The following is a 19,728-nucleotide window of genomic DNA, read 5'->3' as shown; positions in this document are numbered from 1 at the left end:
CAATGTAATTTGCAATTTACTTTCGTTCTTATTTTGCACAGTAAAATATTCGTTGCCGAAGTAATCCAAAACAGGTGTATGTTTGTGGAATAGGGTATATAAAGAATCTTAGAAGATGAATACAAAACAATTTGGCATTGATCAGATTAAGCCCAGAAACAGATGAACCACCCTGCAGTGCCACAAAGTAGCTTCCGATAATGATTAGCCATAAATTCTTATGTAAATTAAACATGCTATTCTAGACGAGTGACAGTGCCTAGCCACTGTCAGTGATCCTCGCTGCTAGTGGCGTCCACTACAAAATCGTCTGTCTAAGCCACTTTGTGGCTCATCTGTTTCTGGGCTATAGGAAGATATTGAAGTAGTAGCAGCAAAACGTGAAATAAGAACAGAACCTTGTAATCAATGGTTTGCTGATAAATTTTGCTCTCTATATGCTTTTGCTATGTCCTGATCTTTTACTTTATGAATATTTATTTTTTCTTTCCATTTTCCTATGGAATCACTATCTATGTTTGCTCGTCTGAAAAACAAACCTCTAAAAGGTTGGAACAGTGTCTTGTATCAATGACGATATCAATACCTGATTCAATGGGAAACAACTCCAAAATTTCGTATTTGGATGCTCACCTCTTTTATTGATATCATAGAAACAAGCCAAAAATGTTTTATTTTCCATTAAAATAATGATGCTTCTATAGTATGCGGTCTACCAGTATAGTTCTATTATAATGTGCAGTATACCGATTGCAATCTGAAAATTCCTGAAGGATTTACATAAAATAATGAAATGTAAGGAAACTCATAGAAAAAAATATTTTTCCACCTACCTCTACCGAAAGTATACTTTTCCGGACCTGATTATAGGGAGCAAAGTTGTACTTTTCCTCCCTAGGGAGGAAAATATTTTTCCTCCCTAGGGAGGAAAAGTAAAAGTGACGTCATGGTATTTCATTCATGAAATATAACTTGTTGACGCCCTGTACAATATCTATTTTCTATTACGTAAGTATCTATAAATTTTAACGTTTATTTAAAAACACTCTGTATTTTGCAGAATGGTAAAAAACAGTAAATTTTTATTCTGATTTAACAATGTTTACATTAATAATTTGACTTATATTTGACAGTTGACAGTTATATTGTACCTACTTGCTAGTTTTGGTTCTAATAAATTTTGTTGGTTAGTTACATAAATAAATTAAGTAAAAATGATAAAATGACTTGTTATTTGAGGAAGGTGGAAAAACCATATGTATAACATGGGAGTAAAGTGCCTTTTCCTCCCTTGAATGATTACTGCCCTCCGCTACGCGTCGGGCAGTAAACTTCATTCTCGGGAGGAAAAGAAGCACTTTCCTCCCTTGTTATACAAATAGCTATATTCACAATAAACATTTGGAGGAAATTAAATGTAAAGTGAAAGGGGACTAATAGTTTACAAGAAAAATTTATATGCAACCTAATTATTTACATAACGATATTGCCTAATTATGATTAAAGAAAAAATTCATGCACCTTAATTTAAAAAGAGAAAGACAGTGAATGACTATAGCTTAAAAAAGTCATGCAGGCAGATTATGGTGAATGTTAATATAATAGTTAGAGAAACTGGCTGACAAACTTATGAGTGGTATAGTTGCAGCTCATATCTTTTCAGAGCAGCAAGCAGCCGCCAATAAGGTACGGATAGCTAGCCTCAGATAGAAGGAACTACAAGAAAAATAATAGTTAAGAATAAGTCATTCGTTTGGAAGAAGAGGGTTACATCTCAAAATGTTAAAAGTTTTTTTTATTGCATCAATACCTTCCAAATAATGACTGCTACTAGGGAAAAATAGTTGCATTTGTAAGTACAGTAGTATCCGAGAGATGGCAGATGTAACTCTTTGGTTTTCCCCTAACTTTCTCTACAGAACGTTATTTGCTTTAACGAAAACAGTTATATCTTGGAATATAATAGACAAAAATAAGTTAATTTAATTAAAAGGGCGATTTATTTTTGGGATATAGAGTTATAAGTAAATATATAACCATTTTTCTTAAAAGTTATAACACTAAAAGTGAACAGTATGTTCTGATACAAGGATACTTTCTTAGTTGTAACTTTTTTTTGGATACTTACTTCATCCTAAAAAAGAAGCAATATAATGCGAGTAAAAAGTAGTTTTGTGAAATGTAACCTTCTCCATAGTTATTTTGTTATAGGTATGTGAATTATCTTTTTTTGCATTGGGTAAATTATTATAAATTAAACTAGTATTATTTAAGGATTAATTTAACAATAAATTATTGTTCTTTAATAAAGAAACGCAATGTTGTCCTAAGTACTATTTAAGTTTTCACAAAAATTTGTAAAGAAAAACAATTATTAGGTACTATTATTGCTTTATTTCATTTTGTGTTATATGAACTGCATAGAAATCGGCCCACCTAAAAATTTGGTCATATTTGAAGTCTCGTATTTCCTAAACCTGTTGGCCAATTTAAGTGATTTTTTTTAATATGTTATAGCCTTATTCTTCAACAATATCTGTGTAATAACATTATTGCTAAACAGGTAAGTGTTATTTGATACCGAGTGTAACAATGATAGGGTGTTTTTTCCTCAAAGTTCGGAACACCCTGTGGAATATTCTAGCATATATAAAATATTGAAATTAAAACTCAACTGTAGCCTTAGGCTTTCTTAACATTTTGCTTTTTAATTCATTCGCGTACTTTTTTTTTGGCATAGGCTTTTGCCATTCAGCCAGTCACAACTTTTTTAAGTTCTTCCTAAAGAAAAGAAAGTAATTATCACAATACCTATTTGATTATCAGTAAGGAATATTCGCGTACGTTGGATAATAAAAAAGTTAGGTATTTTAACAACTAAATAGCAACATTCTTCATCAATACAGGGTGTTTCTAAATAAGTGCGACAAACTTTAAGGGGAAATTCTGCATGACAAATAATGACCGTTTCATTTATAAACATATGTCCGCAAATGATTCGTTTTCGAAATACGGGATGTTGAATTTTTTTTTTGCAAACTGACGATTTATTTACTGCTCTAAAACCGGTTGAGATATGCAAATGAAATTTGGTGGGTTTTAAGAGGTAGTTATTGCGCATATTTGACATACACTTAAGAATTTTATATTAACCATTGGCGTCCATACTGGTCATATTTCCCGTATGCACGCCAATGGTGAATATAAAATTTTTAACTGTATGCCACAAAATGCGCAATAATTACCTCTTCAATAACCTACCCAATTTCATTAGTATATCTCATGCGGTTTTAGAGCAATAAATAAATCGTCAGATTGTACGAACAAATTCAACATCCCGTATTTCTGAAACAAAGCATTTGCGAACATATGATTATAAACCTAATGGTCATTATTTTTTCATGCTGAATTACCTACTAAAATTTGGCGCACTTATTTAGAAACACCCTGTATTGATGAAGAACATGGCTAGTTGTTAAAATGCCCAACTTTTTTATTATCCAACATAAGCGAATGAATCAAAGAGCAAAATGTTAAGAAAGCCTAAGGTTACAGCGTTGAGTTTTAATTTCAAGATTTTATATACGCCAGAATATTCCACAGGGTGTTCCGAACTTTGAGGAAAAAAACACTCATTGTTACACCCGGTATAAAATAACACTTACCTGTTTAGATATATTATTACAGCCATATTGTTGAAGAATAAGGCTATAACATATTAAAAAAATCACTTAAATCGGTCAACAGGTGTAAAATACGACTTCAAAAATGACCAAGTTTTTAGGTGGGTTGATTTCTATGCACATAGTTTATTTAATTAGTTTTTTTATTAAATCATAATCGATATAATGGCATTTTTAATAATACTTTATTAATATATTTCCTAAAATGTAACTTTATAAGCAAACATAGTGTATTAAAAAGATAATAATTCTTTATTCAAGGTTATATCTAATTTTTTTTTCTAAACCTGATATCTTAAAGAAAATTCTTGTCAGGGCGATAAAAAGATCAGAAATCTATCATACTCAATAATTAAATCCTATAATATCAATAAACACTGCACAAAATAAGTGAAATAAACTAATATGAATCTTAAAACCTTTCTACTGAAAAAGTGAAAATTCTTAGTTATAAACCTCTTCTTCCAAATGAACGAAGTATATTCCTGAAAATGTTTATTACTACATGCTTAGCAATAAATATTTTGCCAACTTTGATTATTGTGTGTAACATATTTATTATGGTGTTATCTAGCCACATCACATAGGTAGACAGTAAGCTATAGCAGAAACGAAACTATAGACCACAACTATATAGTGACACCAAAAGTTATTTCTTTACAATAAAATCAATGTGATTTTATCAAAACTCTAGCACTGAATAAGATCTATTTGGTAAATCATTTCATTATCAAATTTTAAACTCATGAATGTTTGTGGGGAAATTAGGTCCCACCTCGATTATAGCATGTGCGTCTGTTTGTAGGCTCTCTTTAACCAGGACGGGAGAAGATATATTCTCTCTTTTGAAGTTGACATTACATTATACCAATTATTAATTTTCCTTGCATGACTCTCTACAGTGGAATATACTGTATAACAATTTTTTTACGAAGGGGAAATTAAACAAAACTACAACTTTATATTATTTTATTATTAAAAATTACTTATACACCTAAGATGTTTCTACAGCTGAGGCAGCGGATTCTTCAGTGTATTTTCCTTTGTCTTTGCCCAAAGCAGCCAAACGTCCTTTGGCTCTTCTGTCAATGATCTTCTTCCTGTCCTTGTCCATTTTAAGTTTAACAATAACAACCTGAAACAAAGATAAACAATAATGAGACAAAGGCTTTGGTTACTCAAGAAATAGGTGTAATGTTGTTTGAAATCAGTGCCAAATTTTTAACCAGAGTGCAGCTGAAGCAAGAAAGTAACATCAGTATCCTAAAAAAACTTCAGGAACTAACGTCACAATCTAGTTCAAGAACTGCAGTCTACGAATGGTTTAATTCATCATGTATGTTCAAAACTAATTTATTTTCAATTTGTCTATTTAAAACAACTTATGGTTGCGATTTATATACAATACACAGAAATATAAGAATACCAGAAAAGACATGACAGTTTTAATAGAAACAAAAAAATTAAAGAAATAGCTCAAAAAAAAAAACCAATACAAATAGGAAACAATGAGATGGACGAAGTACATCAATGAGTTGTTCAAAAGACAATAGAATAGCGACGGTTAAACTGCAAAACTCGTAAGTTGATTTTTGATTCATCATGACTTTTATACTTTGTTGGTTTATAATTTTGCATTTCTTTTAAACTACGAAAGCTTGTAAGTCAATATTAAAATTTAATGGTATTAGCTAAATTTTAATATTGACTTACAAGCATCATACAAGCGTTATATACTAGTACAAGATATGTAAAATTATAAACCAACAAAGTAAAAGTCATAACAAACCAAAAATTGACTTGCGAATTGACTTATGAATGTATAGTGGAACGCCTAAAAGATGGAATCGAAGGTCACGTGTTCAGTCGATACAGGCATCGACAGGCCGTCCGTAAGTAGACCTTCTAAGAAACTGTTTACACGGTCATTATTCTTATTTGTGTTTTGCACTTCCGCTGGCTGGTGAATTATTTTGTTGGCAGTCGGGCATTGCTCAAAATTGTTTGAAGAGTTTACACGTAAATTAATTTGTATTAAATTTTTGTGAATTACGTTTTACGTTTATTAACGAGTATTATTAATTGTGTGTTACGTTTATTAAATATGGATGGAAACACTTTTTCACCTCCACGAAAAAAATATAAAAAAAGACATTTAACTGTTGAGGAAAAAGGTGTAATAATGAACACTTATAAAAAAGCATCCCACGAGTTAGCAGAACCCTAAAAAAAAGAATGTATGTAATTTATTTTAGTTAAAATACATTTTACTGTTGCCAGAAAACAGAAATAAATGTTTATTTCACAAATAAACATTGATTTTCGCTTAAATTCAATGTTCAAGCCAGCTCCTGCCATCCACCTGCCTCTTGGAAGTTTGTACCGCCATCCACCCACCCTGTATACATAATGATGATAATGTTTATATTACTGAATAGAGAATTGAATTCTCTTTTAAATGAGCTACCACACAACCACTATTCCCTATTTAAGAATAAGGTGTCAGGGACGTGGAAGGGTGGGGGTTGACAAATGACAGATGTATGTATCGAAAAATGTGCCCCCAAAATCGACCTGTTTCGGTATTTCCTTAAAATCTAATAACTACTGCCAAATATAGAAACTTTTTTATTCCTGGGTTTGTCAGTTTGATAAATAACACTTTATTCTTGCTTAAACGTTTCAGCTACTTGCCATTTTCAATAAGCACGGTCAGGGAATAACAAAGTATACATACATATATTCATCATATATTTAACATTTACTTTTACAATTATTAATTTTAAATTTTACTAAAGTTTACTAAATTAAAATTTTACAAGGTTCATCGAAGCAAAAATGTCTTTTTCAATCATTTAAATCATATGAAACAAAAATAATATGAAACAAAAATGTAAACTTTGCAATATAACTTATGATCTATTTGCCCCAAGACACAAACAAAAATTCATTAGTATGTATCTTTGTGTCCTTTACAAGTTGGTGGTTTCAAAAATGTTTTTTGTCATAAAATAAAAGCACAAAAAAAATAAAACTGCGTTTCACTTTAGCCCCGTGAAAAGGGGCTATTATGAAACAGCAATGGGGCTATTGTGAAACATATACTTAACTGCCTTATTACAACCATTAAATTAATCAAAAAACATATCAGCATTTAGCTGTGTATGTAAACTTTCAGTACCTACTAACCTACTACCTACTACCTTAATTTTTATACCTACTTTTTTTTGCATTTTATCACTTTGGCCAATTAACTGATACATTAAAACAACAACAATAAGATAGTTAAATATGGATTTAGGTAGGATTAATCTCCATGGAAATTAGTAATAACAATAACAGTTTACATTTGGAAGGTTTTTATAATTCAAAATAAGCAACATAAGCTACAATACAGAACTCGAAAAATGAATAGCTGAAATATGAACAAATTTGTGTATAGGCCTAAGCCTTTGCTAACTTCAGTCATTGTTCATACACATTGACACTTCCAGGGAATACATATGTAATTTTTCTGGACTTAAAAGTGGTTACTGGATAAGGTAGAACCGCAACTATTTCCATGAAATCTATATTGAAGATGTCACCTTCCATATATACAAATTCCGTCATACAGCTGACTGAAAACTTCCAGCTGAAAAAATGCCTACCTTTGACACAGAGTAAAAAAGGAAGAAGCTGCATGAATAAAACAAAAAGAAAAACAAAAAGACATAACTATTTTGTTTTTAAATGTGGTAGGCGGATACAAATTTTATAATGTAGAATATTTTTGCTTAGAGTGTGTTTTGAAATAATACTGGAGAGTGTTTCACATTAGCCCCAAACACTGTTTCATATTAGCCCCTCGACTTTGGTGGATAATATTTTAGGTTTGGTCAGAGTTAGGACAAACATTTATAGCTAAAAATGCTCATTCACTCTAATAGAATGCATTGTAATTAAATGATTGTGTTTTTAAATGTATTTTTTAATGCGTGAGAAAAAGTTTTGGCATTCCGATTAAAAGTTTTTTTCCTTAAAATTACAAGACTATGATTTTTATATTTTTCTATACACAGTTAGGTGGATTTTGACTATGTTTGATATGGGGTTTAATTAATTAATGTACTAGCTACAAAATGACATATACTCCACATCTTCATCTACTAAAACTTTAAAGTTATTTACATGTTTCAGATTAGCCCCAATGTTTTGTGTGTTTCACATTAGCCCCGATTGACCCTATTTGTTTTTCAACCGATTTTTACGCATAAAGATATTCTATTCTATTCAAACGAATCGCCTTCCATCAAATTTATAAACCGATTTTTTTTAAGTTAACTACTTTTAACATAAACTTTTTTGTCCACCCTATATATAAAAATTGAAATTTAGATTTTAAATCTATATGCAAAAGCCAACATAATGTTTAAATTTAATGTTAATCAATAACCCATAACAAACCGTATAAAATATAATATTATAGCAAGAGTTAGTTCGCTTTTTTTGAGCCGTGTAAACATAGGAAGTGATAACATCGAGAGATGAACGTTTAAGAGTGCATGCCATTCACGTGATCAGTCCATCTTTTCAGCGGCCAGAGAATAGTTACTAAAATGAGTGAAACTGAAATACCTGGCTAAGAATGAATATGAGTTCTATAATCAAAAGGTGTTATATTTAATTAGAAAGACCATTTTGTTGTTAAATATTTTGAATTATGTTTCCGGTTTTTTAGAAAATGTTTTTTAATTATTTTTAGGTATTTTTAATATTTTTTTCTTTTGTGTTACTACAATAATTTATCAAGAGGTAAAAAAAGTAGAAAAAGGTTACCAAAGCAAAACAAGCTACATAAAGACCAGAGAAGGAGAGCTAGTAAGTGAGCCGGGAAAAGTTATGAAAGAATGGAAAATGTATTTCGAAACGTTACTAAACAGTGATGATGAAGATCAGGGAGAGGACGAAGACAGAACAGAGGGTGCAGATATAAGAATAGCCGAACCATCCAAAGACGAAGTGCAAAGAGTTGTAAGCAAATTGAAAAACAATAAAAGTCCAGGGCCAAACGAAATAAGTGCAGAAATGCTGAAAGCAGGGGGAAGAAAACTACTGGAAAAGGTGTATGAACTGATAGAACTTACATGGAAAGAAGAAAAGATGCCTGAAGAGTGGGCCAAAGCCTGGATAATCCCATTACATAAAAAAGGGGATGCAACGATGTTGCAGAATTACAGGGGTATTGCTTTGCTGGACGTGTGCTATAAGATATTTGCTAGGATTGTAAGAGAAAGATTAGAGGTATACGCAGAGAAACTAATAGGAGAATACCAAGCAGGCTTTAGAAACAATAGATCGACGACAGAGCAACTATTTAACATAAAAGAAATCCAAACAAGCTGCTACGAACATAAAATGGTTTTATATGCACTATTCATAGATTTTAAGCAGGCCTATGACAAAATTAATAGGAAAAAAATGTATGAAGCCCTACGGCAAATGGAAATACCAGAAAAGCTAATCAAGTTAATAAGAATTACCTTAAATATGACATCTAACGAAATAGTGTGGAACAGTCACAAATCGGAAGAGTTTATAGTCAAAAAAGGACTTAGACAAGGTGACCCTCTATCAACTGTGTTATTTAACCTAGTTTTGGAAACAATTGTAAGGAACAGCAGAATAGAAACACAAGAAACGATCTACCGTAACGAACATCAATGCATGGCCTACGCCGACGACCTTACACTGCTAGCAAAAACTAATACCGAATTAAAGAAAATCATGAGAAGATTAGTCAGAGAGGCAAAAAAATTCGGCCTAGAAATAAATGAAGAAAAGACGAAGTATATGGTGCTAGGCAACACAGAAAGAGAACCTGTAGATATGCTAAAGTTAACAGCGTTCGATGGAAAAGAATATAAATTTAAACGAGTAAATCACTTTACATATCTAGGTGCCATTATAGATGAAAAAGGACACGAGCAAAACGAACTAAAGCACAGGATAGCTAAAGGTAACCGAAAGGTCGGCAGTTTAAAAAAATTATTAAAGTCAAATTACGTATCAAGAAAGACGAAAATTAGAATATACCAAACTGTAATAAGAGCAACAGTCACCTACGGATGTGAAACATGGGTACTAAACAAAACAGAAGAAGAAATGATAGAGAGATGGGAACGCAAGGTACTGAGGACTATTTTCGGGGGAAAAAATACGGCAGATGGTTGGCAAAGAAGAACTAATGAAGAATTAAGGATGCTTTACAAGGAACCAACTATAACAAGATACACAAAGGCACAAAGAATCAGGTGGGCAGGTCATGTCGAGAGGATGGATAGGTCAAGAATGCCAAAGAAGATACTATTAAGAAAACCAGTTGGGACAAGGAGACGAGGTAGACCAAGAAAAAGATGGCACGAAAAGTTTCAAGAAGATATAGGATCGATGGAAATTACAGACTGGAAAGAGAAAGCGAAAAACAGGATACAGTGGAGAAACATAGTGCAGCAATTTTTACATAGTCATTAAATCAAATTATATAATAAATATAAGACATTAGTATATATTGTTATTTGTATTATGTAAAATTGTTATTGTTAAGTTGTAAAGCCCTAGGCCTCCAAGGTCTGTAGAGCATTTTAAATAATAAAATACTACAATAATTAAGAGAGAAAATAAAAATTATTGATTTAATTATTTTTATGTATTTAATGTGATTAGAGTCTCTGGAAATCATAAAATATTTACTTTTTTTTTATTTCTTCACAAAAAATCATTGGGTATCTGACACCCATGTGTGCGGTTTATTAAAAAAAATAGGTGTGATCTTCCAGGGTAAAAATAGTATAGTATACATTATGTAAGGAATCTTCATCTGTGAATTTGTATTACAAAGCCACATAGGCTAAGAACCCGACTCCTCAAATACCAATTTAAAATCCTTACAAATGGTAATCTATTGTTCTAGTTTAAAACATGTGGTTACTTACTTTTGAAGGGTGGATTCCTACATATACACTAGCTCCATTGGCTTTTTCTCTCTGGATCCTTTCAATGTAGATAACGAATTTCTTCCTGTATACTTGTACAACTTTACCTACTTGCTGGCCTTTGTAGTGCCCCCTTACAACCTACGAAGTACATACAAATAAATTCTTTTTAAGAATTAAATAATGTTCACACATACATTGGGCAATTCTTATTAGATAAATATAAACTTACTTGTACTTCATCGTCCTTGCGGATTGGCATAGTGCTAACATTGTACTTTTGTCTAAGTTCTTTAGACAAGGGTGCGGACATAAGGGTTCTTCTGATGTGGGATGGGGCTGTGAAATGCCTTTTCCTATTTTTGCTTCTTGAAGCGGTTACTAATTTGTTGAATTTCATTTTGTAAGCTGTTCCTTAACCCTGAAAACATGGGGACTTGAGTTTGTGTAGGTTATGTTTACGAAAACTGTAAAAATCGTTCTGTAGAATTAATAAATTGAAAAAATACGGGAATAACTGAGATGATTTAGAATTATTGAAAAACATTTTAACAGAAAATATTGTAAAAATATAGCAAACCACTAAGATTAAACAAGATATTTAACGAAAGGATAACTTACGACAACAGCTAAAGAAATTTTTGATGTAAAAGAAGTGTTACCAAGTTTGCAAAACAAAAGTTGGAGATTTTTGACAATGACAATGGGGAGAGATTAAATATCCAGCACGCAACCGCACTGTTGCCAGATTTACTTCTTTTCTTTTAGCGGGAATTTTAAAATATCTAATGTCAGTTGGTTTAAAATTTGACAGTTGTATTTTTTTGATTCCGAATCTTAACCTTACTTTACAGGTGATTTGATTATGTACAAAAAATGTACAATGTAAATAAATTGAACCAAGTAATGTACTAAAATATGCTATGTTATAATTTAAAACTCGTTATGTTAGTCTTTTGAAAAGAATTAAACTCAAAAGAGATATACTTGTTTACAGTGCAAATTAATGGCAATAATAGGGATTTACGATTTAATTTGCAGGAAAAACATGGGCAACCTACCCAGTTGGTAAAATTTGTAGGTATGGAACAACTTCCACATTATTATTAATTTTTTTGGGTATTAAGGTTGATATTGATATCAAAGGTAGTTTTATGTAGGTAGATACTAGATAAATGTAAGCTATAAGTAGTATAACCAATGAATATAGACTGGTATAACTTCCCATGTAATCACCTGTTCTGTTTTTGTAGATTTTACTGTGTGGATGTCACAGAAAGAGAAACAAAATAATATTCAGTCACAGGAGTACAAGAACATGAAACATCTTATTATGTATGTATGCCATTCTCAAACAATTATTGTACAAAACAAGATAGAGAAGAGCTTTAAAATCCCAAGGATCCTGCAAAAAGAAAAGTGAAAATGTTGTCTCAATTAATGTAGTATAGATAGACATTTTTCTTTATTTTAGTATTAAATAATTATTTAGAATATTAATAGGTATTAGTTTTAATAGTATTAATATGTATTGTATGAATAATTCCCATCATATAACTTCTGGCTAAAGTTACAAAATAAATAAGAATGAAAAAACATTTAAGTGGTGTAGCACCTTTACTTTACCTGGGGACGAGGTGAGTTATTAGGTAAATTCTATTTTCTTACATAATATAGGTACATATATAATATACTTAAAAATGAATGGTGGTATTATTGTGGTTTATATTGAAAGCCAAAGCAAGTAAGAATAAGAAGATATAGGTAGCAGTATAAGAAGACGTGGCTACAGGCGAAGCGTGTTCATGAATGTGTTAATAATAATAATTTTATATCTATTTTGTTAATACATTTTACTATTAAAACCAATTATTAAAATATGCCAAAAACGCCCACAAAGTAGCTTTAAGTTTTAATACACAGTATGTGGACTTCAACTAGGAAGATTATGTTAAGTATGAGCAGAATAAAGGTTAACAATTTTGATGTTAATGTTTTATTGTCATAGGTTGTCTTTTTTTATTATATTTAATGCATCTTTCTTCTTTACCCAGTGCTTCCATAGTTTACCTTTTCTTAACTTTTTTAAAATTCAGTAATCCATGTATTTCAAATCATCTAACTGACCAGCAAACAGAGTAACATCTAAATGAGGTGTTTTTTTAGTCTTAATTGATCGGTGACATAAACATGACCGAAATGTCAGGTTTAATAACCAATTTGCCATCAATTGGGCTTTTCATCGATTGTACTTGTTTCGGGCTTCTGTCACATTTCGTATAATCTGTGTATATTAATATTATACACGGATTATATGAAATCTGACAGAAGCCGAAACAAATGACTGTTGATGAAAAACCCTATACATCACATGGAACTTGAATGACATTAAATTGAGCAATTTTATATTTAACGTTTTATTGTGGTAATTTTGTGACATAAGACATAATAAATGACGTCTTTAGGCTGACATTTTGACCATAGAAAGACGTCTTTATGACGTGGATTTGTCATATTCAATTGACGTCTGTATTACCTCAAGCTAGTTTTTGGGTGTACACAACTAAACAACAGTTTTTTGACTGATAGGTTTATTTCATTAAATCAAAACTTAAATGAATATAATTAAAATAAGATAAGAATAACAAATATGATTTGCTACATACAAATGTGTTAGGGTTAAAAAATACATAAAACATGACATTACACACTTTGACCTAAATCTAAACTAAAAAGTTATTATTGTTATAATCGGAATTAAAAAATATAGTAACAAAATTTATGAACAGGTTTAAGACCATTTAATAAAGTAATTCCTAGCTATAAAAATAGTTTTTACTTATGTATAATAATAAATATTATATTAATAAATGTAGTAGTTTTTACTTAATATGTCATACCTATACAAAAAAGAGGCAATTAAATTCTTATAAATATATTTCCGAAAACATTTGTTTGCTGTGCTGCATATGGTTAATTTATTAATTTTCATTATAAAAATAAAATAAGTACATAATTAAGATATTTAATACAAACAAGACAGTTCGAGAATTAATTACTAGACTAGATTACCTAGAGAACGAGAAGAGAAATATGATAATGTGATTGTAACAGGTTTGGATATAGACGTTGAGGAACCGGGAGTGTTAAAATTGGCTATGGGAAAAATGATAAACTTTACAGATACAAGTAGAGATTAAATCAGCTCTTAAGATAGAAGAGAGAACATGTCTGCTGCATTTCGTGTACTAATCAAATACTAGTACATATCTAAAAATATTCAAACTGATTGTTGTGCAGTAACATTTATTATTTTAAAACACATTATGGGCATATTCAAAAATGTAAGTAAAATATTTGCATATACACAATATAATTTAAAACAAAAATGTTACCACTAGTCCATTTTTTAAATATTATTGAGAGCTGATTTACTTACAAGACAAGATAACACGAACATTAAACACTCCTATGACATTGATTTGAAAGATGGATGTAGGCGCAACCAGTGTTCATTTATGGGTAATTGAATGCTTACAGACTGGGTCATGTCCAATATTATTTTACAACCAACAGGGCATACTAATTGATAATCATCCCGAATTTAACAATAATGATTTTTGTCTTAAGTATTTCCATGAATGCTGTGCAAAAGGAAATATTAATTAAGTTTGGTAAATCGCAATTTATGGAACTCATGGGCTCATTTCCTATCACTTTGAACTTATGACAGTATGAATTTCCCATTGTTTTCTTATGTTCAAATAGAAAAGATACTTTTATTTACCCACTTTTTTTGAAAAAATACATGAGCGTTCTGGTATTATATAGTCAAATATTTTCATGTCAGACATAACACTTTTTACAATGCCTGAACGTAATGTTTTCTGTTCCTACTAGACTGTTATGTCCCTGGTACATAGAGAGGGCATGGCAAGTAAATCTTAATGAAATTTCTGATGAATGATGCAGATACATACAACTTTGGTAAGTATTTCCAGCAGAACTAGTGCAATAACTTCCAACAATGGGACTATTGTTATAGGAAGGGTTATGGAATTAATACCAATAATATGGCCATTGAAACATCGGTTGTTATTGTTTATTTAAGAAATAAAACTGTCGAAAGAATTATAAAGCTTAAAAAAGGTAAACCTGTTGAAAGCTCTATAATGTCTAGATATCGAACTGTATTAGCTTGCTATTTTACAAGATAATGTGTATATACTAAAAGAAAAAACTGAATACCTCATTGAAACACAAAAAAAACTTGCTGCTCCATTAAATGCACTTTCTGCAATATATGTATACATTCATTTAGTTGGGCCTGTATAGATTATTCAATAAAAAATACCATATCTAAACACATTCATTATGTAGCAATACTACAGATCGCATTCAACCTGAAGACTTTTCATTTTCTAAAAATTAAATGGTGTCCGGTGATGTTGAACAGCTTTTTTATTATATCTCTACTATGTACTCCTGTGACTGCAGTACAGAACATTATTTTGTTTCTCTTCCTGTGCCATCCAGACAGTAAAATCTACAAAAACATAACAGGTGATTATATGGGAAGTTATACTACTTTTAGCTTACTAGTATCTACCTACATAAAACTACCTTTGATATCAACCTTAATACTTAAAAAATAAATAATAATGCGGAGGTTACCCATACTTACCTAAAGAGTTTTTGAATTGCAATTTTACCAACTGGGTAGGTTGCCCATGTTTTTCCTGCAAATGAAATCCTAAATCCCTCTTGCCATTAAAAAATCATTTGCACTGTAAACAAGTGTAGTTTTTTGAGCTTCATTTTTGTTAAAAGACTAACATAAATTATTTAGAGTTTTAAATAATAACAGTATATACAAACAAGACTTGTTTCAATTTATTTACATACACATAATCACCTGTAAAAGTAAGGTTAAGATTCGGATTCGAGAAAACACAACTGTCAAATTTTAAATTTCCCGCTAAAGATGTAAATCTGGCAACAGTGCGGTTGCGTGCTGGATATTTAATCTCTCCCATGACAATGACATCTCTGCTTTTTCGTGTGGCCTTGTGCTTATTACTATTCTGCCATAAGTGGTGCTTATATTACATACTGGTGTATTGTTGGTTGCCTACTTTACAGGTATTTTTATAAATGTTATTTGTTATTTTGTTGAACAATTAAATAGAAAACGATTAAATCCATCCATCCAATGGCACTACACAGCCCAAATCGAGCCTTGGCCTCCTTCAATAAGCTTCTCCAATCATTTCGATTTACCGCTGTTCTTTTCCATGAACGCGTTCCCAGGAAGTTCCTGGCATCCTCATCGACTTCGTCTTCCCATCTCTTTTTAGGTCTTCCAACCGGTCTTCTTCCCTGCATTCTTGCATTCAGCAATTTTCTGGGGATTCTATTCTCATGCATGCGGACCACGTGCCCTGCCCACCGTAATCTCTGTAGTTTAGTGTGTTGTGCTAGAGTTGGTTCGCTATATTGCTCGTATATTTCTCTATTATACCTAATTCGCCAGTTTGTTATTTAACGATTAAATACCGATAAGAATTACGTAATAATAGAAATCTACATCACGAGTTTATGTCAACATTAAATAAATGTATATAAGATTCTCGCAGCATGGAATATTTTAAATGAAAATATGTTTTTATATCTAAAACTATTAGGTCTGGATCCCGCGTATGAAAAAAAAGTTGATTAATAGCAAGCTGAAAATTTGTTAATAGGGTGTCTAGTCGGATAAACTTTGATATTAGGGAACACTGGAACAGGGGCAGTTTTAACTGTGGAACAGGTTAAAAATTTGGAACGTTCAGACCACGAAAACGGCACATTTATTTTGTCCGACAGAAGAGATTTATACTCTCCGAACAGAGATTAAACTTTCATGCAAAAATCAGACTGCTATTTATCACCTGTCATAATTCCTGTCATTTGACATATTCTACATGTTCCACTCATTAAAATGCCCATTTGGTGATAAATAGCAGTTTGATTTTTGCATGAGAGTTTAATCTCTGTTCGGAGAGTTTAAGTCTGTTCTGTCGGACAAAATACATGTGCCGTTTTCGTGGTGTGACCGTTCCAAATTTTTAACCTGTTCCACAATTAAAATTGCCCCTGTTCCAGTGTTTCCATATATCAGAGTTTGTCCGACTAGACACCCTTAAGCTATTAACAAATTTTCAGCTTGTTATTAATCAACTTTTTTTTTCATACGCGGGATCCAGACCTATATAATTGACAGCTATACAAACAATTATTATAACAAATTATGTACTTTCAAAGGTTGAATAAAAATGGCATATTATTGTGAATGTTATCATGAAGTATGATATAAAAAAAACACTGACAATAATTCAAAGAACTTGCGAGCTTGGATTTTACATTGGAGTTTGTATTTGAGAATCAATTTATGATATGTAGGTTAATATAGGGTGTTCTAATAGAAAAAAATCTTTGTTTTATTTATTCTATAAACGTTTGTTGCGTCAAATACAAGAAACTAATAGTCGGAGAGATAGAAGCGGATTTTGTGCGTGATAAGTAATATGGAAAAACTATACGGGGATATGTTGAATTAGTTGTGTACATGACTTTCACCAACGGCCGGAAACCAGAGTTGAGGCCGAGGGTAGTTATAAAGGGGTCAAAATCGCGGATTTTATTATTTTTTTTATGACGCTCATGATCGAGATAGTGCACCAAAATTTGGGAATAAGTAGGTCATGACGTAACTAAGTAAAATCTCTAGGGGCGGAACGCTGCGTGGCCGACAAAGGACTGGGGGTAGGGGTGAATATAAAAAATATAAAGGGTTTTTTGCGACGTTCGTGATTGAGATAGTGGACCAAAATTTGGGTATAAGTAGACCATGACATAAATAATTAAAATCCCCAGAGCCGGAAACCAGAGTAGGGAAGGAAGGTAGTTATAAGGGGTCAAAGTTCCGTTTTTTATTATTTTTTTTGTGACGCTCATGATCGAGATAGCGTGCCAAAATTTGGGAATAAGTAGGTCATGCCGTAACAAAGTAAAATCTCCAGGAGTGGAACGCTGCGTGATCGACAAAGGGGTGGGGCAGGGGCGAATATAAAAAAATGTAAGGGGTTTTTTGCGACGTTCGTGATTGAGATAGTGCACCAAAATTTGGAAATAAGTAGACCATGACATAACTAAGTAATATCCCCAGAAGCGGAAACCAGAGTGGCGGACGAGGGTAGTTATAAGGGGTAAAAGTCGCGGTTTTTATTATTTTTTTTGTGGCGCTCATGATGGAGATAGTGCACCAACATTTGGGAGTAAGTAGGTTATGACGTAACTAAGTAAAATCTTCAGGGGCGGAACAGTAAAGTCTTCAGTAAAATCTTCAGGGGCCAAAGATGATGATGATGACTACTCTAAGCATTAGCATAACAACCAAAAGGTTTGACAACATATTTAGATAAAGAAACAAAAATATTACCCAAAAATTCCCCGTCTCAAAACCGTCTTCGGTCCCCATAATAATATATATTTTAATAAAACATAAAAATTAAATAGCATTTCCCTTTAAAATACTTCGTAGCGCGCCTATGTTACTCTTAAGAATAAAACCAGTTTGTTATTATTTTTGAGTTTCACACGCCACACGACCACCAGACGATAAACTCAGATTACAAAAGAAATTAGTGACACCAGACGACCAGACCAGCTGAAGCCGGAAATCATCGTACAAGTAACACAAGAAACATGAATTCACTAACCAGACAGGTAAAATTCCTTCAGTCACGTAATCTATAAGATTTATGATTTAGTCAGTTTTGAAAATATCCCTGACAATTTTTTTTATTTTGATTAGGTAAAACAATAATTTCATTTCAAATATTTGTTAAAATCTTGTGTAGAATATAATGTTATCAATAAATTGTATCATTAAGTAATAAGACTAAATTATAAATTGAATAGTGCAATTTATCTAAATTGTTTTTTTTCGGCAATTATTCTCATTTCTTTTCACACATATTGATTCTTTTGCAAAAGGAATTATTCAGTGAATATTTTTACCGATAAGACCTTGAGAATCTAATCTGACTGGGGCCAATAATAATTTTAAATCCGTTTGATATTTTGTTAATTTGTTTTTTGTTTTATGGCAATATCCCTTCGGATTTTCGTTTTTTATCATTTATTATTTTATCCTAAGTTTTAGTTTCCATGGAAACTGAGTTAGTTCTCTCTTCTCAAGGTCTCTTTAATTCAATTCATCTCGTATTTTGCTCGTTTTATTGCATTAGATTTGCTATTAATTATTCATTATTAGAAAACAACTCTGCCGCTCGTATACAGTATGTTTCCGTAAGTTCGAACCATATGGAAAACTTTATTATTCATTTTGGAAATTTCTGCATGTTGTAAAACCTAAAATGCAACAACGTATAGAATTTTCCAGTCCTATACGACGTGTATGTATTCTTCTTCTTCATGTGCATTTAAGGACATTGGCTATCATTATGGCTATTATTTTACTGTCTGCTGCGGTTCTGTTTTATTCAGTTTTATTGTTGTTTTTTCATTTCAGTGCTTTAAATTTTTCCACCAGGACGGCGTCTTTTTGCCTTGTATAACCAATCGCTTCAATTGATGTTTTTCATAGCTTAATATGTGACCAAAGCAGCTCATTTTTTATCCTTTTTCTTCTTTCATTTTTCTTAATGTTTCCGTGTTTGTCACTTGTTACGTGTTGTGTCCATGATATTTTCCACATTCTTCGATAACACCACATCTCAAAACTGGCAATTCTTTTTTCAGTTGCGTCTGTAATTGTCCAGGCTTCAACTCCATATAAAATGACAGAGAATACGTAGCATCTCAATACTCTTAGGCAAGCCGCACACCAAAGAAACATGAAAGGTAAAAGACGTTTCATGAAAATAAAACACAGATAAACAAATCTTGAAGTCCGCCTACCAATGAAACGAATGTGATTCATGCTCATAAAACATTTTTATGTTCGGAGAGTTTCATAAATGGCCGGACATCTATTTGTTTAACAGTGTTTTATTTCCATGAAA

At 31.7% G+C, this 19,728-nt stretch overlaps 3 protein-coding genes across 4 annotated transcripts in view; 2 read left to right on the top strand and 1 right to left on the bottom strand.

The window, feature by feature from the left end:
- The window catches only part of LOC126884896 (adhesion G protein-coupled receptor A3), a 400,023-nt gene that overhangs the window by 140,542 nt on the left and 239,753 nt on the right, over positions 1-19,728 (top strand). The gene's annotated exons all lie outside the window — the stretch shown is intronic.
- Positions 4,636-11,429, bottom strand: LOC126884907 (60S ribosomal protein L26). 2 transcript variants are annotated; one of them, XM_050651238.1, is made up of 4 exons: positions 11,279-11,429; positions 10,890-11,078; positions 10,658-10,798; positions 4,636-4,818 (listed from the first exon to the last, which is right to left on the bottom strand). In XM_050651238.1, exons 2-4 carry the CDS (start codon positions 11,055-11,057, stop codon positions 4,678-4,680), a joined length of 450 nt encoding a protein of 149 aa, XP_050507195.1. In that variant the 5' UTR covers positions 11,058-11,078; positions 11,279-11,429; the 3' UTR covers positions 4,636-4,677. The 2 variants fall into 2 exon arrangements, with proteins under 2 accessions (XP_050507195.1, XP_050507196.1); XM_050651239.1 differs by lacking the exon at positions 11,279-11,429 and adding an exon at positions 11,238-11,259.
- The window catches only part of LOC126884904 (short/branched chain specific acyl-CoA dehydrogenase, mitochondrial), a 75,034-nt gene continuing 73,584 nt past the window's right edge, over positions 18,279-19,728 (top strand). The window contains exon 1 of the mRNA XM_050651235.1: positions 18,279-18,427. Within this exon, the coding sequence (XP_050507192.1) occupies positions 18,407-18,427 (21 nt within the window). The 5' untranslated portion in view covers positions 18,279-18,406. The remainder of the gene's footprint in view (positions 18,428-19,728) is intronic.

The sequence above is a fragment of the Diabrotica virgifera genome, chromosome 5 (genome assembly GCF_917563875.1).
Source record: "Diabrotica virgifera virgifera chromosome 5, PGI_DIABVI_V3a".
Taxonomy (NCBI): domain Eukaryota; kingdom Metazoa; phylum Arthropoda; class Insecta; order Coleoptera; family Chrysomelidae; genus Diabrotica; species Diabrotica virgifera.
The sequence above is the reverse complement of the archived record's forward strand: the minus strand, read 5'-3'. Positions and strand labels throughout refer to the sequence as shown.